This window comes from Mugil cephalus, chromosome 2 (genome assembly GCF_022458985.1).
Source record: "Mugil cephalus isolate CIBA_MC_2020 chromosome 2, CIBA_Mcephalus_1.1, whole genome shotgun sequence".
NCBI classification, from domain to species: domain Eukaryota; kingdom Metazoa; phylum Chordata; class Actinopteri; order Mugiliformes; family Mugilidae; genus Mugil; species Mugil cephalus.
Window position 1 is genome coordinate 5874572 of NC_061771.1, and position 25767 is coordinate 5900338.

The 25767-nt window shown below is 40.7% G+C and overlaps 3 protein-coding genes across 5 annotated transcripts; 1 reads left to right on the forward strand and 2 right to left on the reverse strand.

The window, feature by feature from the left end:
- Positions 1-548: 548 nt before the first annotated feature.
- Positions 549-6929, reverse strand: LOC125003683 (phospholipid phosphatase 3-like). Its single transcript, XM_047577764.1, has 6 exons — positions 6480-6929; positions 3995-4152; positions 3617-3903; positions 3474-3531; positions 1519-1695; positions 549-1416 (listed from the first exon to the last, which is right to left on the reverse strand). The coding sequence occupies exons 1-6, from the start codon at positions 6685-6687 to the stop codon at positions 1318-1320; spliced, it is 987 nt and encodes a 328-aa protein (XP_047433720.1). The 5' UTR covers positions 6688-6929; the 3' UTR covers positions 549-1317.
- A 5363-nt stretch (positions 6930-12292) lies between these two features.
- On the forward strand, positions 12293-15193 carry LOC125004274. Its single transcript, XM_047578770.1, has 3 exons — positions 12293-13513; positions 13633-13666; positions 13980-15193. Exons 1-3 carry the CDS (start codon positions 13277-13279, stop codon positions 14354-14356), a joined length of 648 nt encoding a protein of 215 aa, XP_047434726.1. The 5' UTR covers positions 12293-13276; the 3' UTR covers positions 14357-15193.
- A 3224-nt stretch (positions 15194-18417) lies between these two features.
- Positions 18418-21739, reverse strand: LOC125004286 (tumor necrosis factor ligand superfamily member 14-like). Of its 3 annotated transcripts, XM_047578787.1 has the most exons (8): positions 21643-21732; positions 21455-21566; positions 20952-21223; positions 20117-20176; positions 19985-20018; positions 19682-19744; positions 19095-19326; positions 18418-18969 (listed from the first exon to the last, which is right to left on the reverse strand). In XM_047578787.1, exons 3-8 carry the CDS (start codon positions 21147-21149, stop codon positions 18789-18791), a joined length of 768 nt encoding a protein of 255 aa, XP_047434743.1. In that variant the 5' UTR covers positions 21150-21223; positions 21455-21566; positions 21643-21732; the 3' UTR covers positions 18418-18788. The 3 variants fall into 3 exon arrangements, with proteins under 3 accessions (XP_047434743.1, XP_047434744.1, XP_047434741.1); XM_047578788.1 differs by having other exon boundaries at positions 20952-21169; positions 21455-21739; XM_047578785.1 differs by having other exon boundaries at positions 21455-21738.
- Between the last annotated feature and the right edge of the window lie 4028 nt (positions 21740-25767).

Consider the following 25767-nt stretch of genomic DNA (forward strand, 5'->3'; position numbering starts at 1 on the left):
ATTAATAGAAACACTGACTGAGAGAGCAGCCAGAATAATTCAAAATACAACTGTAGACTGAATCGGAGTGCTTATAATTATGTAACCAGCCAGTTTTATGCTACTGTAAACTTATACTGTGCCTCATCACATTTCAGAGGCAAATATACTTTTATTACATTTATTTGACATTGATAACTGCTTTGCAGATTAAGGTTTTATATACACAGCATACTGTATAATCCATGTAGTTAGAGAGTGCTGAGACATTTAGAGGTATGAATTAACGTCCCCGTCAAACTAGTTTCCCGTTTTAACTCCCTCTAGCATCAACCTTGTTTCCTTGTTAACTCTAGGCAGCTGCTTGCAAATGAGTTATTTCCTGGCGAACATTTAGCAGCTGGAGTCAGTAGAGAGCAAACCAAAGCTAAAAGAAGAGTGAATATTGACCTTGACATTCCTCCAGATAAATGACAGCATTGCCCTTTGTCTGCTTAATGTGTAAATAAGAAGCTATTTGCTAACATTAGTTGTTATTTGTATTTCTGTACAACTTAAAGACAACACGATTTTTAAAAAAGAAACAATCACTTTTATTTTTAATGATCTGTGTGCTCTTGGACTGATAAGTAAGCTACGATTATACATAAGTTAAACAAGTTAAACTAGTAGCATCCATAGTTAACCATTAACTATATGTAATATGTTTAGATAGTGTCATCACAGCTACACGAAATACGATACAACAGATGGACGGACACGTCCTATGGCATCTACTGCTTCAACTTTCTTCTTACTTGTGCTTTCCTTCAACGCCATTCAATAAAAAACAAAAAAAAAAAAAAAACACAATATATTCCATGTATGTATAAAATATAATACATTCTACATACCAAGTCATTGCAGAGTGGTAATTAATAATAATACCTAGTTTGGGAATTAAAAAGTGCCTTTACAGTATCTGTAAAAAAAATCTGCATATATTTACAAGTGCTGTATAGAGTGGTAGTGGTTACTTTGTGTTCAGTCTCACCTCACAGGTAAGAGTCTCAAGTGAAGCTAAGATCAGTCTCAAGGACAAACAGTTGAATGCTCAGACTGCTTCGACAATGATTTCCCTCTTCCTTTCTTTCAACTCGTGTTATTTCTTTGTCTTTTGAGCCACAGACAGTATTTCACAAGCTCTACTCTCCTTTCCTCTCTCACACTCTGTCCAAATACTGAGGTATGTGGTTTTTATTTCACAGGAAATGGTCTCACATTCTTCAAATCTCTCCTCTGTCCGGATCAGATTTCAGGCAGCAGGTGGACACATGCGGGCCCTGGCGGATTTGGGGTTTAGCAGACGGTATGGTGGGGTGACAGGGGGCTGTCCAGGGTCTCAGTCGGGGACAGATCTGAACTGGGGCTTTTAAACATCGAGGAGATGTGGAAGGCCTGGGAAAAACACACAAACACATACCCAACTTCAGGCTTGAGCAGACTTTGACAGGTAGACATGCACAGATGCACAAAAACAAGCAGGCAAGGCGAACTGACCACCCAGTAAGCAGTGAGAGCTCCTTGTATGTAGCCTGTTAGAACGTCGGACGGGTGGTGCCTGTAGTCGGAGATGCGGGTCAGACCTGTGTAGACCGCCAGCATAACCAGGAAAAACTGCAGCACTGGTCTCAACAGCCGAGCCCCGCGCCACGTCAACCGTGCCTGTAGGTAAAACTGCATAGAGAACGGAACAATATAATTGGGTGATGAATGGTTAAATAATGAGGTCAACAGATAATTAGAATCCTCAGAAGAATAGATTTTTGTTGAAGTGGGAAAACTATTTTTTTTTCTTTTGAAAGGCATTGATTTATAGCATCTGGACTGGTGGATTCAGGACTCTGTTCTTGGGACAGAGCTTCTAATGATGCAATCTTAAATAATAACCTGTAACTAAACACAGCGCACTGGGCGGAGCAATGTAACACATGCAGGGAAAAATTAGTACTGCACGGATCTCTTTAGAGAATCAACAAAGAGTACTTAACACATTCATTCACTTAATTTCAGTTCTAACTGGAGGCTAAAAGATGAAGTGCCAAATCTGCAGTTCCTTAAGTGGCCACTTGAGGCTGGCTCCAAAAAGCAAGTCAGTTCTACAAACCTCCGTGCCCATCATTAAATACTTTAAATCATGAGCATGGTCCAAAAAAATGTTTTAGTTCTTCCAGCTTATTTCCCAAATTATGACAGCTTCACAGGGAGTGGACTTTTATATCGCTCACTTTTTCAATTATATTAAGTCATGACAGGTGAGTGCTGTCCTAGGTCAGCTGTCTGCCTAGGCGTCCGAAGTACCTCAGTGCTACTCATGTCCATTACCGTAATGCAATTTTTGAGAGAAAGTTTTTTTTTTTTTTCCATATTTTACACCCCACTCCATCCACCTGTATAGCAGCACATCTTTTTGTAACAACAAGCTACTGTGACCAAGCAATTTCCCTTGCGGATCATTAAAGTCTCTCTAAGTCTAAAAAGCATTTCAATTAATAATTTTTAATTTCTTTTCTTCCGAGGGGCCAAAAGGGAGAACGTATTGTTTATTAATTGCTCCAGAAGGTCTGTCACTGATGTCCAATTACCCCTCACACTGTGTAAAATAAATAAATACTCCACACACTGCACCTACAAAGTGATACTGAGAGGGAACTGACACTCTGCTGGGAGCTCACTGTCATCTAATTGCTAACACAGTTGTGTCAGAATCACATATGAGTAGCCAGGTCTACTCAAGTGGACGCATGTGCTCAAGCGTATCCTCAGTTCCAGTCATGAAAGAGACTATGAATCATGAATGGCGACCTAATGCATATAAATAAAGTGCAAGCTGGCAGCTGTAAATTCATACAGACTCTATTTCACTGAGCAGTGGGCTAACACTTCTCTAAAGTGCTGCTGTTAATTCATCACTCCACTGTTTTGTTACTGCTGCAAAAATAGTGGCTAAATTATGCCCTAAATGTTCTGCTTTAAAAGATTCGCAAAGACACACTCGCTTTTCAAATATTATAGAAAATACTGCAGATCAGGGAAAGTGTGCACAAGTGCATGTAAATGAGGGCATATATTCACATCTTCACACCGTTTGTACGCACAAAAAGGCTTTCATATACACATTTAAATTAGTTACACACACACACACTCGCACAATAGAGCAGAGCAGTGAGACGGTGAGGCGAGGTCATACTCCTCCCACCGCAGAACAAAACAGCCTCTGTTTGTCCCATATCTCCCTCAATCCCTCTCCTTCTCCTTCATCTCTTTTATTCTCTTGCTTTTTGCTACTGACTGGACTGATGATGAGTCCATGTGTCCCTGGATTTCAGAGAGCGATGGTAATTGCAAATTGGACAGATAGTCAATTTGTTTACCAGCGTGGCTGTGTGTGTGTGAAAGAAAGACAGAGTGAATGTGTGAAAAGAAGACCGACGGACACATGGAGGGACACTCACCGCTAAATAGAGCATTGTGTACATCGCAAAAGAAGCGTGGCCCGAGAAGAAAGACTTCCTAGAAAATGAGAGAAGTATTTAGAATGAAATATTTAAAAATGCACATTATACACAAATTCATGAACCCAGGCACACACACACACCTGGCCTCCTCCTCTAACCGGTGGTCAGGCTGGCGACATGTCACCGTCGCAACGTATGTTCCAGGTGTGCAGTTGAGCGATGCGTAGGTGATGCCGCACACAGACAGGAAGTGAGGCCGCAGCCGCCCCACACTGAGTTTAGCCATGTTGGTCAAAGACTGGCCTACACAGCAGCCAAACAGGAAGCAGCCCAGCTCCTTGTACAGACAGGACACATACAGGTTCTTGACGAAGGCCTTTGAGCTGACGCTTCGAAAGCGCACCCGGTAACACTCCCCGAGGGCAATCTAGAGGTGGAGACAGAGCAGTCAGATATTACATTCTCCCCCTCCTTGTCACGATGAATAAGAACGGCAAGCACGGATGATGAGCACTCACTGTGAGGCCGGTGATGATGATGCCTCCCGCGATGAGTAATTCGTCTGGTATGGCTTCTCTGTGCAGGTAAGGATAGGTGATGCTGGGGTCCCCACACATAAAGCCTCTTTTGTAAGGACGCACTGTCTTCAGTTCACATGCAAAGAAAGGGATGGAAGCTACACAGACGGAGGAAGACAGAGACGAAAAAAAAAAGTCAGATCAAGAAAAAATTGAATTTGATATTAACACAATCCCCGGGGTGCAGTACATACTGTGATGAAAAACTGCAGATGATGAAAGGAAGAGAAAACCCTGTTTGGGAAGAGGCAATAAAAAAGTAGAAGAACACATGCCATTGTAACTGAAAACATCCTTGCGCATTGTTCAAGTTCTTTGTCGAGTCCAGACTAGAATGTGATATGAAAGCAAAGAGTTTATCTTTTAGGTATGGCTCATAACTTCCAAAACAAATATGTGTGCTTTGAGCAGCATGAGAATTTTAACAGCGTCACTGTTAGCATTGAACTGAAGGCATCCCTCCATGCTGTTTCACCAAGCTGCCAATTGTAGATTTGAAACACAGAGAATCAATGCTCAGTACTTCACAGTTGTAGGCACATTTCAGTTAGTACCAAAAAGTGTTCAATAGTGGATGGACATCTGTGTTACATTCTTTAAAAGCTGAAAGGTCAGCACTGATATTCAAATAGAATGTACAGGGATACGACATGAGGGAATGAGGAAAGGAGGAAGGGCCAAATTATGAACAGTTTTACGGGAAAATAAGGCTGGGAACCATGCCTTTCTCTCTGGAGAACAACCATTTGGTATGTGGGGGTCATAACACTCCTCCACTGGGACCAGAGAAACCCAGAGAAGCAGCAGCAGAAAGCTCCTATTTCCAGATTGAATAAATGAATACACCGAGGCTGGAAGAGTGTAGCAAGACAAAAAAGACCTAGTTTATACTGCGCATGTGCGTTCGATTCTGTTGATGAAGAGAGAAAGGAGGGGGGTTGTTTGTGACTCCAGTTCAACTCTTCCCAACAAAACAAAGAGTAAATGCCGCAACAGGCCACAGCCAGAACCGGCCTCACACTGCCTCTGTTTGTCTCTGGATGTCCTGCCCTCTCTTTCCCAGTCTCTGTCGTGCATGCCTGCACACACAGAGAAGAGAGGGGGTGGGGACAGACAGAGACAGAGAGAAACAGAGACTTCTTGCACATATCCAATCTGTTGTTAATACAGACCACTTCTCCATCCAGCTTTTTCCAATTAGCCAACATTACATAACTGCTCTGCAACATACAGGCCCAAGGGACCATAGGAGGCAGGGTTGACTATTAGATGCACACACACACACACACACACACACACACACACACACACACACACACACACATGTGCAGTACACATGGATTGTACATTTATTTATTTATTCCAAATTGAATTCCCCCCGGTCCAACTCTACCCTGAGAACTGTAGGTTGTCATGGAAACTGTACAATTCCCTGGGCAATGCACGGACCAGCTGGCACGGAGAGCTCGAGAGTGCGCATGAGTGAAAAAGAAAAAGGACAAACGTGTAGATGGAGCGAGTGACAACTTTCTTTCCCTTCTATCTTTCCTCTTTTCTTGTTTTGTTTTGCCTTGTCTTGTTTTTTGCTTTTTTTCCTGCCTTATCATAAACCTGGCGTCAGGCTGCTGCTGCTCATATTCCAAAGCCTTACCATCATGTACTGAGTAGATGATGACTGCCTTTGTTGACTAAATAAAAAGGGATGAAACAAAGACGAAGGGAGCTTGACATGGGTGAAGTTAACTCTTTGCCTTGGCACGGCAGGCATAACAAATATGCAGGGGATTTCTCCAGTGACATACAAGGTTCAAATAAATATGAAGAAAAACTATATCACTGGAATTCAGGATAAATCTGCATGTTAATTAATATGGTTCTTGATTCATTTGTTGTTTGTTTGGTAGGAATCAAGTAAGAGATAATGTATAGGGAGCTGGTGATTATTGGAAAAATAACTCCCTTCATGGGAATGGAACCCCGGCACGCAGTAATAGTACTATTACCATTACCACTACCACTTGTTGATCATGTATAATCACTCCCAAAGTCGTTTTGTCCAAACATTTAAGGCTATATGGATAAAGTTAATAATAGTTAATAACGAGAAATAAGAAAGAAAAGCAGGAATCCTAAGAAAATAAGTGGTGGTTTAACTTGAATGAATGATCTACTTCAGTCAGCTTGCCAATAAACCACTATTATTTCCAGTTATACTAGTAATTAAATCAGTTCACATTACATCTACAGCAAAGGGATTAGCAGAGTCCGCGTAATCACATGCAACTTATGAATGGACACAGAGTCAAACTACAGCACATTTGACACTATGTCCATTCAGCTTCACTATATTTAATTCATTGTTGCATATGTTCGGTTGTGGTGTTGCATTTATATTAACAGTTTATGAAGTAGCATGCATATTTACCAAGGAAGAGGCAGAGGAGGTCCAAGCCGACCAAAAGTTTTCTCTTGGATAAGGACGGTCCAGTTATCTCTAGGAGTTTCTTCCCACTGCCGTTCTCCATCCTCATCTCTGCGGCGGCCAGGCGGCTCTTGTCGTCCGTCAGTTTGAGCTGGAGCTCCGCGCTAGAGATGGGCGCACCGGCGCTCTGCGGCCCGAATGTCTCCAACATAACGATTGGCTGAGAGTTGAGGCTCGGAACGAACAACTTGCTGGCATCAGAAACTTGGGAGCGCCCTTGAACTACTCATGTGCAGGGTCGAAGAGAGAGTGGAAGCAAAATCCTGAAGTATTTATTGTGCGCCTCGAAATGTAAAGGGTAATTTTCTACTCATATTTATTGTCATCACTCAGTCTGCAAGGCTCGCCCTGACTTGTTGCAGGACATCCGTCACCTTGAAGTTATGCAAGATGTTTGCAATACACACAGCGAATACACAGTGAATCAGATCTCTCTCTCTCTCTCTCTCTCTCTCCCTCTCTCTCTCTCTGTCTCTCTCTCTCTTTCGCTCCATCGCCCCGAAGGAAAAGGTGATTAGGGAGAAAACTATTTCCACGCTTTCAGAAAGTAGTGAGTGTATCATACCTGTATCACAGTGACTTATTGCTGTGACGCAGCCTGGGAGATATTTCACCATCACTGTGACGTTTCACCTTCATTTTCACAAAAGACTTGCACTGATAAAACGACAAGAGGAGTCACTTTTTTTCTTTTTTTTTACATGCATGGTATAGACTACCAGTCCAGACACACCTTTTTGACTGGTATCGTATCTAACAACTTTAACTGTATCCAACAAATTGGTTAAAGGGGAATTTTGAAATAGTAGCATTACAAATGTTGACCATTTTCTAGAAAGTAGGATATGTCTGGCATTTCCAACATTTTGACTATGACTTTCCTATGATTTATGATACATGAAAAATACATATGGAAAATAATACCAAAGATCTAGTGCTACTGTCAGATAGGATGATACAATTGTTTTGACGCTATACAACAACTTTTGGATGTATTCAGTGCTTAGATCAGAATTGGGATTAAGTTCTGGGGAAATAATTTTACCCCCAAAATAGTTCCTGAAAAAGGGCAGACAACTTCCTGGGGTTGGGGTATGTGGGCGTGAACATTTATGCAATCACGTTGCCTTCAGATGGAACTCGTGAGCTCAGGGTTACAACATTAAAAACATGTCCTTAAATGCATGCTGTTGAAGTTGTGAGAACACTTCTGCCAGTCAAGAACTCTTGGCATCTAGACCCCACCATGGCCAACAGTTCAGCATACTAGTTAATGTAAGAAATCATGGATTAGATTTGATTCAATACTTTATTTATCCCGTGGGAATAATAATAATTAAGTTATATAATAATATGAATATACTACCGTATAAAAAATATACAATAGTGGCAGCAGTGACCACAGTCCGCCCAGTTGGCCCTGAGGGACAAATGACCTCCTCAACTTGTCCATGGAGCAGGACAGAGACACCAGCCTGTCGCTGAATCAGCTTCTCTGTCTGTCTATGGTGTCATGTAGATGGTGGTGGAAATTCTTCATGATGGACTGGAGTTTGTTCAAGGTCTTTGCTTCTGCCACCGATGTCAGGGACTCCAGCTCTGCCCCTACCACAGAGCACACCTTATATATCAGTTTGTCCGGCCAGTCCAGAAGTGAGGTATGAGTCCACTCCCACATCTGTCACCTCTGGAACCTTCAACATGCGCTCAGATAGAGGACAGAGGGAGATAGAGGGACATGATAGAAGTGTGAGGAAATATGCTTTGCCTGCTCGTCTGTCTTCACAATCAAAAGCAGCACAGCTACTTTTGTGATTTATTTGTCTTTTACAGCGGCACAACTTCAATGATCTCCATGTTTACATTTTTAATAGTGGTGCCTGTTTGTCTTCTGCAATGCCGCCACCTATTGGTCAGGAGTGGAGCAGGCACTTGTTTAGTTGTATTGCATGTTGTTGAATATGAGCTTAAATGACATGTAGAAATAGCTATCACTGTTTTCGTAAGTCAGACAAAATGTGCTTAATGTTCTTAATTTTTGCGGGTCTTTAAGCCATAATAGCTTGAGACAATCTTTGAAGTTTTTGCAGAGGATTCCTGGGACTAAACATTCAATGCCTTTGGGTGGTAAGGTACTAGGCAATCATCAAGACTGTAAATAAACAGGTATCCACCAACATTCACTGCCAAAGCTCACCATTATCCAAACAACTCTTGTCTAGAACATATTTTAGTATAATACTTTCAAAAACTGAAGTGAGGTATTTGTACAAGCTGTTAATGTTCTCCCTGAGTGGCTGAAGACGATATATTTTTCTGAGATTGAACTCACAGCGAGTGACAGAGCCTTTAGGGCAAGTTAGCTGGCTGCTGTAGGGGGCAGCAAAAGTATTGGTTTTCGTTTAGTCTCACTAGCTGAGGGTAAGCATTTTTTTTTGTTGTTGTTTCTAGACATAAAGGGAACTAGACATACAGCATGAGAGAGCGAGAGAGAGAAATAAAGTACTTTGTGAAGCGAAAACACAGATAGTGACTTCCCTATCAGAAAGCCCAATACGTCACAATGGTGTTTTTTACTTAGTCTTCAGGTTGAAAAGGCCAATACGTAATCCTGACCACAGAAAATCCAGCATGAAAACTGTATGAGTGGGTGGGTGTTTGTATGTTTATACATGTGTGTGTGTGTGTGTGTGTGTTTTACAGCGTTATAATTGTGGCAAGCAACGTAACAATATAAAATTGTGCAGTTCCTCTTCAATAGCTCTCTGATATTTCATCATTCTCGGTAATAAAGATCAGCTACAATTAATGATTAGCACTCTCCATGACACATCACAGGACTTGTGACAGTGTTGTATGTCACTTCCTGTGATGAAACATGGAAGATTAGAGGCCTGTGAAAACATTTTTTACCTACACCTACTACTACAGGTTTAAGTTATGGAAGCAGGCAAATTAAAACAAGATTAGAACTTTCCGAATAAAAAGTGAAAGTGTGTCCTGCACTGTTGGTCATTGGCAGGTATAAGTTAAACAAACATGGAAACTTTTGAGGAATTTATCATTGAGCACATTATTGGTACATGCTTGATTAGTTTCATTAAGGAACAGAAGACATGGGTTTTTTGTTGTTGTAAAGGAGTGTATGACCTTCTCTATACTATGTGACTGACTCAATACTAAATTCTCATTTTCTCTGTTTCATGCTGACTTCCCCAACTCGATCACTCCCACACAGAAACAGTCCCCGCATCTTTCCCATCAAACCACAGCACTTCTCAGTTGTCATTCCTCGTGCTAGTTTAATAAGTGAAGTACTTCTTTTTCTTTCTTTCTTTTTTTTAAAAAAAAAAATTTAAAATTAGGTTTTATGGACGTGCATCAAGTCCCGGACCAGTGACAGCACCACCTCTCCAGGCAGATGACAAGATATAAATTATAAAAAAAGAAAACACGGACAATCACACAAAGAGTTCCCTCAGAAGTAAAACTTAAACAAAATGGAGAGAGAGGCGAAATGCAGCCAAACTGCTGCGATCTGTTGAATTAAAGGCAATAAATATTGAATTAAAAAATAAGTATTCGATGTGGGGTAAATGCACTTGGAAGAATGGGATGAACTGCTCAAATCCAGGTGTGCAAAGCTTTTTCATGTCCAATAGCTGCCAAAAGAGGCTTCCACTGGATAAATGGGCAGATTTGTTTTGTTACTATGAGGGATACATTTTTGATCATTAATGCAAAGATGTATATTTTATCATGCATGTCATCATGTGTTATTGCATGTAAATGTTAGTAATTCTAAAGTAAGTCTTCAACACATACGGAACACAAACCAAAAATACTTTTATTACAGTTAATGCACTGATCTTTTTCTTCAGCAGTAAACAGGACCATAGTTAGCAAGACTATTGCTGAGAGTATTTCAGTAATTTCTTGCTTTACAGCAACATTACACATTGTCTCTGAGAACAAAAAAACAACAATGTCAGTGAAGAAGGAGTTTAAGGAAGGAAATAAACATATGCGACATATTCAGATTTGTCAATCAGTTCCAGCGATATAACGTCTTGGGTTATTTCACAACATTTCTGTGACGACTGTCCTCCTTTCCTGGCACTTGATTCTTCTACATACTGTTTAGTAACTATTTCCCATAGAAAAGCTAATATTTGAATCACAAAGGTTTTTCATCATGTTTATTGGGATGATGGTGGTGATAGTGTCAGCATTTACACTATTAAAAGCCTCTGAATCAGAACAGACACTTCCTGTCTTAGACCTATAGTCACACGATCATGAACTTCCCATTCGGTAACAACCGCAAACATTCCCTTCACATTTCTCTCTGCCAGCTGTACATCTGACCAGCAGCTGAACACATTGAACCAAAAATAGAGTATGTGACAGGGATTACCATAACCTCTACTGTAAAACTCTCTAGAAGGGTTATTGATCCTTATCTTATGATAACGGGAAAGCCCATTTTAGTTATTACACGAGTTGCACTGCATGTGACTGATTCACGACATAGTTTAAAATTTACCAGAACCAACCCATAGTCAAATAATAAGCAAAGCCTCAATGTATCAGCTTGCACTCCCACTCCCACAAACATCTGGTTTAACATCTAGTAATATTTATTAAAATCTGCATTTGCAGTTTAACTCTAATTTCTCACTGCATGCTGCACCCACTGAGACACAAATTAACAACAGCAAGTGGATTATTGAGACTGTACTGATGGGGCAATATGCAAATGTCGAAATGCTGACATTATAGCAACAGGAAGCGCGTTAATGTCAAGCAGGTGTGATGGTTACTATTTCTTTAGTTTGTGAGTTAGCACATTTACCTAATTTACACTAAACTGGTAGAGCTAATACATATGTGAATGCTGTTGTGTACTAGTATTTAATCATAAACTAAATCTATTCGAGATTTCAACTGACTTGATCACGACGTGAACACAAAAGAACAAAATAATTCAGCAACACATCAAGAGGTTAAGTTCAGTCAAAACCCTAAATAATTAAAATCAAGGTGGGGCGTGGGGGAAAAAGCACAGCATCCCCAGAGTCATAAGGATCTATCATCCAGAAGAAATGAATGTTAATCTGACACATGTTGTTGTTTATCAAAGCTGTTAGCATACATTCTCTATAGAGAACTGGGGCCTTAAACACTGATGCTAAATGTTGAGAAATGTTACTCCATAGTGGACCAAGAGCCGTGCCGCACACTAAAAGATGCTTCTTTTCTGCATATTGTGACAATGATTTGTCTGAAATGTCACCATGACTGTCTATGTTCACAATGACTTTCTAGTGTGTAAGGAGAAGTTCCAGAGTAACAAAACAATACAGGGCAAAAATTCTCACCCACTGTGGATGAAAACTCAAGGTTGTGGTATTTGCCCTAAAAGTGCATCGCTTTCTGTACTGTGCAAAATTTGCAAACTCGTGCATATTTGACTTCTGTCTCAAAACTCCAGTCATGTGTCCTGTAACTGGAACTAGCCTACGGTTGTATGTGTTCACGGTGGTTTATCATAAAAATATGTAAAAACTGAAACACAATCAGCTCTCTCAAGGAACATCTCTGCGAGGAATGTTTTCTGCTCATGCATCATGTGTAGGCTGATCTACGTGTAATCACGTATCACGACTAAAGCATGGACAGCCTCTGACTGAAAACAGAATTTCATCACATGTAAAAACCTCAACCAAGTTTCAGGTCAGTCTTGCAGACCAGATGACAGATTTTCACTGTTGGCTGCTGGTTTTAATTTATGCAACATCGAAGTTCTTGTTACAGCGAAAACAGCGCAGTGGAAAATATTTCTCCTTGAGTTCTCCTTTCACTGTCAATCTTTAGTCCTATTCTCTCTCCGTACTCCCAACGCCATGATGTTGGAAATCCCCACGTTTTTATTATCACTGAAGTTTCATAATCATACGATCACGATCCATGTATAGGAGAGATACCACCGCAGGAGCGCGTACCTGCAGGCCCGTTGGCACGTTAAAGCATATCAGTCTCTCTCTCTCTACACACACACACACACACACACACACACACACACACACGCACACACAAAGTGATGCCACTCTGAACTTTTTTTTTAGCTCGATGATGAAATCCTCAAATTCCCATTCCTGTCCCACGCTGCAATAGCTTTAATCCACCCACACGCGCATAATTTACGCAGACGAAAATCACTGCATTTTCGGTCTGTTTTATTATCTCCATGGTGCCACGTTTGCCAGGCGCGCTTGGTTCAAAGTATTAAAGTGCGCCTCTGTTTGACTGTGTCGGAACGTAGTGAAGCAGGAGGCCGCGCATTTTCTCTCCCTTTCGTTTTCCACCGCACACTTTACCTCCGGGGCGCCCTTGCGCAATCGCGACGAGAGCGGCGGAAAGTCTGTGCGTCTCGCTTTCTCACCTCCTCTGTGATCAGTAAGGGGAGAGGGACGATGGGGGTGGACAGGGAAACCCATGACTTCCGTGTTTTTCCTCTCTCTCTCCAGTGTACACTATAAAAAGGAGTCATGGTGTCCTCAGTCCACAGACTGATCTGTGTGATGTCGAACGGACTACCTTTTTTGGAATTAAACTAACCGACAACTGGACCTCTATAACTTTCACAACTTTTGCACCGCAAGTGTTTTATTCGCTCGTCTCAGAAAGTGCAGTGCTTGGACACTTTCCCTGAAAATCAGATATCACATTGCGGATTAATGGGACATCAAAATAAAGAAGTGGACCCCGAGTCTCTCAGGGAACGCCGACATGGAGGCTGCCTGAGCATTTTTCTCGTCGTGTCCATCGCTTTTCTGTTTGTAGCGGTGACAGCGCTGGCTGCTGCCGGGATGATGTCTGTGATGCAGCTGCGGTCCAAACTTGAGTCCTCGCTTCCGAACTCTCCATATGGGATGGCGAAGTCAACAGGAGATACGTCGCCCCCTGTGTATAAGGTAAACTGAGTTATCAGACATTATTGTTGTTCTTTGCGCAACTAGTTCCTTTTCTAGCTTGACGCATGACATCTGCACATTTTAATATGAAATATCCTGTTTGTTTGTTTTTTCATCAGATGCAGAATGTTGTCTACCTAAGGCCCGATACAGGTAAGCTTCTGAATATCATACATTAATTAAAATCTTTTGAGTGGCAGCTTTAGAAAGTTGTGCAAAAACCTGCTTAGAAGACAATGTTTTCCTCCCCTTTAGTGGCACAACTAACACAGACTATTTCCCTCTCCATGTTTGTAGCTTAAATCTCAAACATTAAAAACATAGATTTTTTATTTACATTGCAAATATGAAACTTAGTGTTAATACAGGGCTTCATAGTCTTTGTAGATGTGTTCAGACAACACTAAAAATGAATGAAACTTGTGTAAACAACGTCTTAAATATATGTGTCTGTTTTTTCCTGTAGCCATCTTGGGTAACATGACGATGGAGTGGTCGCCAACATTCTACGGTGATGGGGAGACCATAGGAAGCAACTACATCTATGACAAAGCACAGCACTCACTGAAGCCACAACGGGAAGGGATGTACTTCATCTACATTCAGCTCAATCTCACTTGCACCCACAAATGCAGTGCTGGCGTCCTCAGCATAAATGTGGGCAACAAGCTCACCTGCCACGTGGACCTTCCGGAAAAAAATAGACCTGTCAGCAAGAAGTGTTGGACTGTCGCACGCCTGGGTGTAGATAAACTGCTCACTCACATGACTGTGTCAAAAGCGCTGCCCTACTGGAAACTGGAGTCGACTGGCTCCGAACTGGGGATGTTCCTTGTGGACTGATTCGGATGCTGTTGTGCAGTCGGTGTCATATAGATTCAGACATGCCTGCGATCTGTGGCTTGTAACTGAAGAAGAACTTAAGTGTTTTCTTAAAGCCTCAGTTGGTGAAAGTGTAGCGGGCAGGCCCTGGTGCCACACTCAGAGCTACGACAAGATTTCTGGCAAACACAGGGTGTAAGACAAAGAAGCTTGTTAGGACTTTGTCAGGAGAAGTTGCAAAGTTGCTGCAACAAAAAAACTGGACACGCACCTCATTCTGTGTCAATGTGTATATAATGTTTCTCTGTGTAATATATTTATTTGTGATAAGGAACTATTTAACTACCTATATTTATAATGCAGATTTCTGTACACATTTATTTTGATGTAGATTCCACTACATTAGGATTGAAGTGCAATACACTGGGGTTTTATTCAGCCTTTATAGCTCTCGTTTCATCTTATAGGTGCCGTCAATTAAAAAAAAAAAAAAAAAGTGTGGTTATGACACTGCACCCTAAACCACAACAAGCCCCTCTGAGACTGTTTTTAGCTCTACGATAGTACTGAGTCATGCGATTTTTGTACCAAATAATGACTTAAAAAGATTCGTAAGATTTAAATGTACTTTTGCAAAAAGGTCTGATTGAAAACGACCCTGATGTAACCAACACTGGATCAGAGTAACTAAAATGTATTTAAATTTGTCGGTCTGGTCACAGACAATTCAAGTTCAATGCTGGAGCTAAAGCTAAGAAAATGTTTTGCTTTTTTAAAGTGGTCTCAGTCCTGTGGACAGACACCTCTCCGTTGAATGTATTTTATTGTAATCCATATTAAACATGGATATGGTAAGAACACGGAGTGAGTTCTGGTGTGAAAGTGACAAGTGTGAAAGTGATTGCGAGTGGAATATGTGAAAAGTGTATAGGTAAGGGAAAGTTCCCTGCTGTTGCAGAGCCCCTACCGGGAAATGGATGCACATCACATCCTGTTTATTTACCATTGCGTGCGGTTTAGAAAAAAAAAAAAAAAAAAAAAAAAAAAAAAACTGTGGCTAGCAAATAAACACACACGCACACACACACAAACACACACACACACACACACACACACACACCTCATATAAAACCAAAGTACAGATGTCAAGATAAAAGAAATGTCCTTTGCTACACAGATTATGGCTTTCATTTTACCATCACCATCAAAGCAGAGGATAGACGCTGGTATTTGTCTAAAAAATATGATGAATGCAGCTAGATGAAAATCCTGCCTATATTGTATGCCTGTGATAAAACAGGATAGCGTCTTTAAATTAGTGAAGTGTGTGTGACGCATTAAGGCGCCATTTGATTCGTGCATTTTTGTGCATGTGTGCGCATTTCTCTTAAAGGACACTCACACATAAAAAACACCGATTGGCATTATAAGAAACATGACATCTGAAAGCAACCTTTACGGGCTTATGGAGCGCTGTTTTTAGTTTCAACTTTTTGTTGAACTTCTCAATTTTCAATTTGCTTTCATTTCTCTTATAACGTCATTTTCAGTTGCAGAGTGTGAGTTACATGCTCAGCAGCAAACGTCAGACTGACTGAGGCATTTGGCTGTGAAAGAGCCTGGTCTTTACCTGAGGAGTTGACAGAGACCTAAATAAGAGCTGAACAAGAGTGAACTTAAGATCATTAGGTAGACAGAACACGTTCATCATTAAGATGTTCCTGTGATACTGCTGAATTTGTAAATTACTCTTCTTTTAAAAGGTGATATTTCTTCTATTTATATTATGTATGTAGCATTCACAACTTTTTTCTGCTGTTTCTAAACAGTTCCTTATTATGGGACTAAAGGTTCCCTGTCAAGTTTCAAGCCTCTGTTACATTTTAAATTGCATGATATATGTTAAATAGGAAACAGGTCAGTAAATAACTTCCAATTTGATGTTTTGCTCATTTCTGATAAGAAATTTTAATAGAAGTGGTCTGTCATAGGCGGAGCAGATGGCCAAATCGAACCCAACAGGACCAGGCTTGGCAACTTTAGATCCACAGAGTCTACCTTACACACATGCACATACCCTGCTCTGCACACTGGGCCAAAGATGATCGAACAAACATTCACACGGGAAAGGTTTGCAGGCTAGGTAACAACTTACTGTGGCTGCTCAGTTTTCGATTATAATATCTCATACTCACCAATGGTAGATGCCGGCAGAATTCTACACACCTACGCTACTTTGCAAGTTTGTTTCTGTCCTTATGGCATGACACCCACACAGTGGCATCCTTTCAGTCTAACCGAAACACACCCCTTCAGGTGGCTGTCATCCAGCTGTCATCTGGGCGAGAGGTGGGGTACAGCCTGGACAGGTCTCCAGCCTAACGCAGGGCTAACGCAGAGACAAGCAACCATTCGCACTCACACCTAGGGTCAATTTAGAGTCACAAATCAACCTAACGAGCATGTCTTTGGAGGCGGGAGGAAACCCGAGTACCTGGAGAAAACCTACGTAGACACAGGAAGAACATGCAAACTCCACCCAGATTTAACTACTAACTTAAATTAATTTAATGTCATATTTACACGAAAAGTGACTGTGAAATGCTCAAAAACTAAAAGCATTCAATACGGTTAACTTCGGGGTTGTGTACAATGAGTGTCGTTAACACTTGGCAACTTTGGTTTAAAGGGCTTTCAGGGATGTAAAGAAGCATAAAACATAGGTCCACATTTACTTGTTTGCACTTGTCTACCTTCCAGGGCCTGACAAAATCAAAACCAACAGCAGGCCGTGTATGTTCTTAACAGAGTAGTGCGCATTTGCACACTTGTGTGATCGCCTGATAAACAAAAGCAGGAGCCCACACAGAGACAAACTACTCTACAGTGGTAATGGAAGTCACAACTATACAAGGAACTTTTAGGCATTACAAGCAAAATAATTCAATATGTGTCTTTCAATACGCGTTTGATATATTGTATCATATCACTAATGATATTGTATATTATTAGTGATGAATTAAGATGTAAGCAAACTAACGGAAACTATTTTAAATAGTGTAAAACAGATGAGTAAAAAGGAAGATATCCTGCTTCATGATTTTTTGCTCATGTGCGTGACATCTCAATTTTCAGAGTAGTGGAGTTGTTGGGTGAATGTGACAGAGGAAAAATTTCTGTGTGCTTCTGAAATGTGTCGGCGAGTAGAAGTATAAAGTGACTGAAAGCATCGCGTAAAACACAAGCACCTCAAAACTCGAGCAAGACACGCATACGTGCACACACACACGCACACACGCACACACGCTCATACCCATGCGAAATTAAAGGCAAATATCATGTGGTTTAGACAAAAAAGCAAACATGCTCAAGTTTGCAAGAGTATCTTGGTTGTGATGTTTGTTTCACTTCGATGTTTATCTGCATCTTATGGCAGGAAATGACCCAAATATTGCAAATGTCTCTGAGGTCAGTTTTTCCACTCACGGTGTATCTCTGCCTGAGTGGTGATATGGTTACCTGTCTGTGCAGGTTTCTGGGCCACCTGTTTGTTTTCACTCATTTATTACATTTTGCTTTTTATTGGAATTGCTTATTTATTCCAGGGCAGAATCCCTTGTTGGTTGCCCTTGCCTACTTTGCATAACACATCTGTGCCGCGACATGCTGCTTTTTCCATTTGAAACTGCTGCAGCGTCTGCAAAACTTTCCCCCGTACAGAGTGAGAAGCGCTGACTCAGTTACATGAACTCTTACACCTCAGTATACCCCTCCATCTTCTCCTCACTGCATCCTTACCACATCCTGCGCATCGCACACACACACACACACACACACACACACACGCACACAGAGCCTTGCAGGCATTCTTGTCTGTTGCTTATTGATAGATGTGTAACTGTGTAATGTGGGTTGTCTGTGGTTTGTCAGCATGCTGAAGTTATCCTAGCTTGCTCCAAACAGTGGCAACTGTGCTCAGATAGATGAGTGTAAGAAGTATGTAAGTGAAAACTGCTTTTTCTCATCCTCCTGTTATTGATCTTGTTGTCTGCATGTAATCAGGAAATCATGCCGCACATCGATTAGTTTGACAATCAAAATTATTTTATTCAAACAACACGACAGGTAGCAAAATATCTCATCTCATCTCATCTCATCTTCCGTACCGCTTCATCCTGCACTAGGGTTGCGGGGCGTTGCTGGAGTAGCAAAATATCAAATAGGATTATTATAACCTGAATATCAGATACTTTTTATGAAGACACAACGACCCGTTGTTTTTTCATAAGGTCTTCACATGATTCACACATTCACCAAATACAGCATATATTAGATTATGAACTTCATATATATATTATATATTCATATAAAAATTACACAACACATGTTGTAAATTAACACAGAGAAACACAGAATGTGACAAAATAAAAGTGTAACAGACATTTATAAACTTCTAAGGAAATATCATGAAGGCCCCCATGAAGTTTTCTGTAAACCCGACTATATGCGCCTTTTGTTTATTCTCCAGTGTGACAAAGATTTTATCGCCTCTCTGCAGGTGGAAAATCCCAGCCAGGAAACTGTTCCATATATCCCCCGTCTTTGCAGTTGGTTTTGGTGTCAAGCAGTGGGAACTAGAGGAATAATGCAGGAAGTGTCACAAAAGAAATAATTAAGATAGCATCTATGCACATGTCTACCAACAGGAAGTAGGAAGACAGAGGAGGTAGGAAGGAAGTAAAAAGTACCAGCTACTAACCTTTTTGATTTCATGAGTTCTATTGGTTTGGCGTAGGCACTGGTGCTTTTCATGACCTTGTGCTGGAAAAACAAACAATCTGCATTGTTTAATTGGAGTTTGGAGTAGATGTAGTAGTATCCTTCAGTCTCAGCTATCAGCCATCCTTTTTCGTGTCTCATGTTTTGAGTGACTGCTTCGCCTTGTTCTGCCCATTGCACCACACTGTCCTCCCCAACAGGACTACTGGAGGCTGGGGTGAAGACATCAAGCAAGAGAGAAAGGCAGTTGTTAAACTTAGGAAAGAATAATATTTAGTGAAATCAAATGCAACCCACATAAAATGTTTGCCGTTCAAGTGGTTACATTGACCATAACCTGAAAGAGCACCAATGCGGTGCTAATGGTTTTTCTATCTAATGAGGGTAGCATGATAAAGGAAATTGAACGCAACCTTGGTTGACCCCATTGAAGGTTTCATAACATGTAACTGAACTTCTGAGGCTGTGAATACCACAAGAGGGGGCTGCTCATGCGCACTGTCCTAATGAACATGTTCAACAGTTGGTACAAGGCTTAAGGTTTGAAAGGAAAAAGGGGTCTCTAACCTATTAGGTGAGCGAAGGGCCTCTGGTGCGTCTGCGTCGACATTGTGGGAATCTCATTGGACTCTGTTCAAGAAAGCACCAACAAGTCAATCAACCAATAAATCCGTCAGTATAAAAAGACCACTTTAAGAATGTACTCAAGACATATTTGAGCTGTGAAGCTCTGAGAAAATCTAAAGTTGCTCTTAGTTACAACAGGTTATCCTGTAATTGCATCCATTGCATTTTTTAGCTTTACTTACCATAATAAAATATATACAATCATAAAACACAATGAGCAATGATAAGAAAAAGTAACAATACCTTTAGATCCCACTTGACCCATTATGGTGCCACCCTGAAAAGAAGAAAAAAAAAAAAAAGTCACAACTCTAACACGTTCAAGACAGTGTGACTCCATATCAAAGGCTGGGGGTACTTGACAGCCATGCTCACCTGCTGACCAGTTTGGGGATTGGACAAGTTCTGGCAGAGAGGATGAGATCTGGAAAATGCCTGCAGGGAAATTCAGAGGTGCAAAAAAAACACAGAATGTCATAAAAATCAGTGAGTGAAAAAATCCTGAAGCAAGATGCCAAAAATCAAGCACATGTAAGAACAGGAAGTGGCTTGTGGAGAACAGAAAAAAAATACACACTTAAAGGTGTAGAAATGAAAAAAAAAAACAAAAAACGCCACAATTACACAGACACAAAAACAAAATATAAATAATCACGACATGGTAACACTGTAATAAAGCTATTTTACCACAATGCAACATGAATAAATCAACATACTTATTATTCTTATTAGTTACTTGCATTTAACTGACTGACGTTGGAGTTTCCTTTAGTTACTATGAAACAGAGTAGCCGGTAAAGTGATCTTCTATTTCAGCTTTTGCCCTCGTAAACAAAACTAAAGTCTGATATTTAACTTGTAATACTTATTACGTAATATACAAAGTGCACCCCATAAAAGAGGCAGGTGTGTAATAAATAGCATTATGAAACTGTCTCAGAAAAGTGAAGTTAATGTTGTGGGTTTGCACATGCGATAGAAAGGAAAGGGAAGTACGACTAGAGAAGGAGTACATTTGACACGTTTCTGTTATCTAGATGTAACTTAAAGAGCAAATGACCACCCACATAAAAATATGTTAGCTGTGCTTTAACACGGTGAAGTATGACATTAAGGAAAATAGGGAAATTATCAAGAGACCAGAGTTCCACATTACTCCAAGCAACAAGACTCTCTCTCTGACAGGAACATATGAAAATATTTGGCTCACCTCAGTTTTTTGGTAAAGGTGGTAGATTAAAAATCCCTGGACAATAAGTGCCAGCATGGCCAGTGCCACCAGAAGGGGGAGAACCCGGTGGCCTAATCTTTCCCACCTCTGCTTGGGTTTGCTGGGTACACTGAGGTAGTTGGCTTGGCTGTCCACCACAAACACCTGGGGACAGGTACCAACACCGGCCTCTGCCATTCCACCAGATCACACTCCTCCTGGATTGTAAGGGCGAAAGGTCAAAAGGTCTGGTGTGGCAAGATCAGGGGATACTGGAAAATAAATAAATAAACAAATAAGCATAGACAATGAATAATACAGCGAGGCTATCAAAAAATCAGATGTAGCCTCAGATGTTCTTTACAGTAAAGACATGTGGTTTAACCAGCTTTTGTGGAGGCAAAATTATTACTTCATGTCATGACTATCTTAACCACAGAGATGAATCAAATAGAAAGCAAACTTCTTTGCACGTTTCTTCATGATTGTTAGAGGGAGATTACCTTGGATTTGAATGTTCCTCCACAGTCAACCATCCAACAGCATACGGTAGTTTTGGAACGGTCCTCTGTATCTTGTTTGAGGCCTCAAATGGTGAATATCTCCTTAACACAGCTTTTAAAACAATAAAGGGATCAACAGCATTCTCTGAACTGTACCCCTGTGTATTTATTTCCTCTAGATTTTTCACCTTCTGAGAGAAGAAAATCCTCTATCGGTACAGATTTCAGTCCTCCCTCATGTCCTGTGCTCGCTTGCCTGCTGTCAACTATCTCTAATATTACTTCAAGCAAGCTCAAATAAGGAGGAAATGAAGATGACATGGGGAAGAGGCTTAGACAGAGAGACAGAGAGAGAGAGAGAGAGAGAGAGAGAGAGAGAGTAGTGAGCATGTGGGACACTCCCTGTGAGTGTAGTCTAGTTATCGTCCAAGCCGACACTTCCTTTTCTCTCTCTTCTGAATCTCGCTCCTTTTGTTTCATGCTCTGTCAAAACTCTTTTGCTTTCTTGTTTCATTGTCTGTTGCTATTCAGTGTTTTTAGTCGGTTTCTGAGAAACACGCAAAAGTCAAACTGTGTTACTAGGTGGCGTGACCATAACCTCAGCTCAGTAAATGTGTCTGAACCGGAGGTCAAGCTGTGAAATTCAGTTCTACGCTGACCACCACTACCCGCTGTTGCAACCACAGCTTTACACTGTCACCCATATCTCTGCCTTAGTAAGGCAGACCTGACATTTGCAAACACGCTGCCGGGCTTTTCTTACATGTACCCCGCGTCTCAAGGTTTGAGCAACATCTATGGTTTCTGTCCCGTTGCAGAACTCTGTGGTGGTTATTTGCACAGCAACAACCTGCTTTGATTGAGTATGAAGTCGACATCTCATGTTTTCATCTTTTCCACTCACATTTACGGTTAGTGTGCTTTGTGAGAGTTGCTTCACTTCAAGCGTTCTAGTCCTCTTCCTTTTTTCACTCATAGTTTTCATCTCAAGTGATTCATTGTTTTTGCTTTCTTACAACATTCTCCCAACTTGCGCATGTGGTCAGCTGAGCAGAAGTAGAGAGGTGTAGGCAATCCATGTTGGCTATACATTGTTTTTTTTTTTTCTTATTTTTATTTTCTCTTTCCATTTCTCATCACATGTCTTTTGTGAAATTCCTCTTCCCTGTTGTTTAATTGCTGCGTCAGATGTGCTGAAGGAGCTAACAGCAAAAGATGATTCATTCCTCGTTTTGTGAGATCTCTGTGATGTGTCTTTTTTTATTTTGTTGTAGGAGGGGGCTGTTTGACATGACAGACTCCGCATGGTGAAACTCTGACATACAGTACTTGCTACCCACACACTATGAATTCCTACCTCCAACAACACACATATATTGTACACGCACACTACACAATGTGGTGTGAACTTTGTGTTCAGTGAAGATAAAGAAGCAGGGAGGACAAACGGAAGCCTACAGTCGTGGTGGGCCCTAGTAGTTGTTGTGGTTGTTGCTTATTGGCTGTAACATTATTGTGGAGGCAGACCTACAGTATAAACCTCTTCTTGTGTTGTTGATAGCACAAGTAAACACCAACTGCACAATTCATTTACGTAGGTGGGCTTATATATTTTTATTCTTCCCATACGACAGGGGAAGTGACAGCAAGGGTGAGAGTCGGATGTGTTAAAATACATATTTGTTGCAGTTCTGTTTGTGTATCCATTAAAAATACAAAGGATTGTCTTCAATTCAGCATGTGTTGGTCACTACTAAAGGATAGGACCATAAAACTAGGTCAAGAACAGTTGTGGTTTTATTACAGATGAGTCAACTCACCAAATAGTTTGGTGAATCATTCACAACAACTGAGATAGCGAAAGATGATTTTAAGCAATGAACTCAACTCAACTGAACAAGGCCACAGATGGGAAGCTTCACTCACACTGATGAGGTGCTGGGGGACTATGTATTGTATAGCACATGTGTAGTTGTATATGCTATATACCAACAGTACATGAATGCACAGACAGTGATAGAAAAAAACAAAGGTGCTCGTTACATGATTAGAAGTCCCCCAGCATAGTTAATGAATAGTTCAAGGCCACCTGAGGCACCCCAAACTGTCAGCTTCACCGCTTCTTCAAGTCTAACCTTTATCAAAGTTTTATGCCTGAACATATACCCAGAGAGGATGACGTTTTCCCAAACCCACACTGGAAGTTGATTCAACATGAGAGGTGCTCAGCGGAAGACTCTGTCTGATATCGAAACTAAGTGCAGGTTTACGAGTAGTTAGTAGTAACTAACCTATGTACTTAAAATTTCCTGGGTGTTCACCAGAACACAGAAAACTTGACTCGACTGACCACACTAGGGCACTTTATAAGAAAGGCTAGAGCACACTCTACCTGCTAAGGAAACTAAGGCTCTTCTGACTGCAGGGAGTATTCCTGAGGTCCTTCTCTCAGTCATCTACTGTGGAGTGGTTTGCTGGAGCAGCAGCATCTCAGCAGCAGACATCAAGAGACTGAACAGACTCTTGAAGAAGGCTGGCTCTCTGGAGCCTGTGGAGGCGAAAGGCAAACCTGTCATCCCTGATGGAAAACCAGTCCCACGCCCCTCACAGCGCTAACAGCCCTGGGCAGTGCGTTCAGCAGCCAACCTCTACACCTGCTGTTGATATCTTATCATGATGGTAACACCAAGATTTTATTCATTTACTAAATGAATATATGGTATTTCCATTACTAAAATACAGTATATGTATTTATAGTATAACATGCATGATTTTCTAGAATGAACTAGTAGTCATGAATTTACTGCCTGTTAAACTCAGATACTTAAAGATAAGCCGTATAAGATATTATTAGTTCTTCATTCAATATTCCTTTATGTAAGTGTTATTTCATTTTAAAGTAATATAAGCGGTCTAAAGAGATGAATGTTTAATAAGCATTTATCGCTTAATCTGTGGTTTACATACGGTCATTAACCAGATGATCTCATGGAGATTATTTAAACCCTGTGGTATGTTACACTCTGTGGTGTATCCATCTTGCATGCACAGCATTTACTTTTTTTGTGGCGTTGAAATGCCACACCACAGCTTTGCCACAGAATATTTTTTTTTACTTTTCCACAGGAAAGTCCCAGCTAAGGAGAGCGTTTGACATCTCTTGTAACTTTGGATGCATGTTTAGGTCACCGCCGCTGGCCATTGTTTGACCTGCTGCATTGGGGGGTGGGGATACTTAGGCTTATTAAACAGAAGTGTGTGTTATTGTGGCTTCAGTAATGTTGTTTTTTCTTGTTTAGGTTTTTGAATTACAACTTGTTAGACTGATTTGGTATATTTGCCATTTGCTAAAGAAACAAACCTAATTAATGCTTAAAAATACAAAATAAATATGTTATCATATATTTTTATGTCGAGTTTTGCTGTGCGTAAGACTAACACATCTCTAAACGATCCCTAACACTAAATCACTGAACTGAAACTACAAAGCACAAAAGAGGATGTCAGTATTGGAATTGTCTAGCTGTCTAAATCAGGCCTGATGTCATAAAAAGCCACAGGACTGGACATGAACTTTAATGGATCTGTCTTGGATTTTTCTGTGTGCTGTCTCACTTCTTCATTGTGAAATTTTGTTGTTGTTGTTGTTGTGCTACAGACGTGTTCCTTTTAGGTTCTAATTGGTGGATTTTAATTACTCTGCAGACAGGATTCTGCTTTACTTGTGATCACGTAAACAAACTGTATATAGAATATTATGTCCTTTATGTTTTAATCGTCATAGTTTTAATTAAGTTTCATCATTTCTTTTTCTAAGTTCCCATTTTCATAAAGTTTGATTTTCTTCTTCCCATTGTCATTGTTACTTCTTCATATCACAATGATGTCATTATGTGAATCTCCAGTGATGATGCTCTTTGAGCACCATGAGGTTGAGGCCTTGCACCTCAGCAACAGCATCGGAGGGAATTATGATCCATAATAAATTCATTGAGTGCCAGTGAGCCATCGCTGTGAACCAGCATTTACATTGAGACCATAGCTGAGAATAACATGTATGGCTGTTTTTAACAGCTGTTAGTTACGCCTGTGTTTTGACAGACCAAAGCAGGAAAAGTAGCGGAGTAAACAAAAAAATAATGATGAATGGATATGTTATGACCCAGCTTTCATTGTAAAATGGAAACCAGAGTTACAAAAATAAACTTAAATAAAAAATAAACTGACTTCTGTCACTATCTCACAACTTACTGAATGGTATTTGTCAGAAAGCAATTACAGGTAAGGAAATTATACTAAACCCCGAAGGGCGA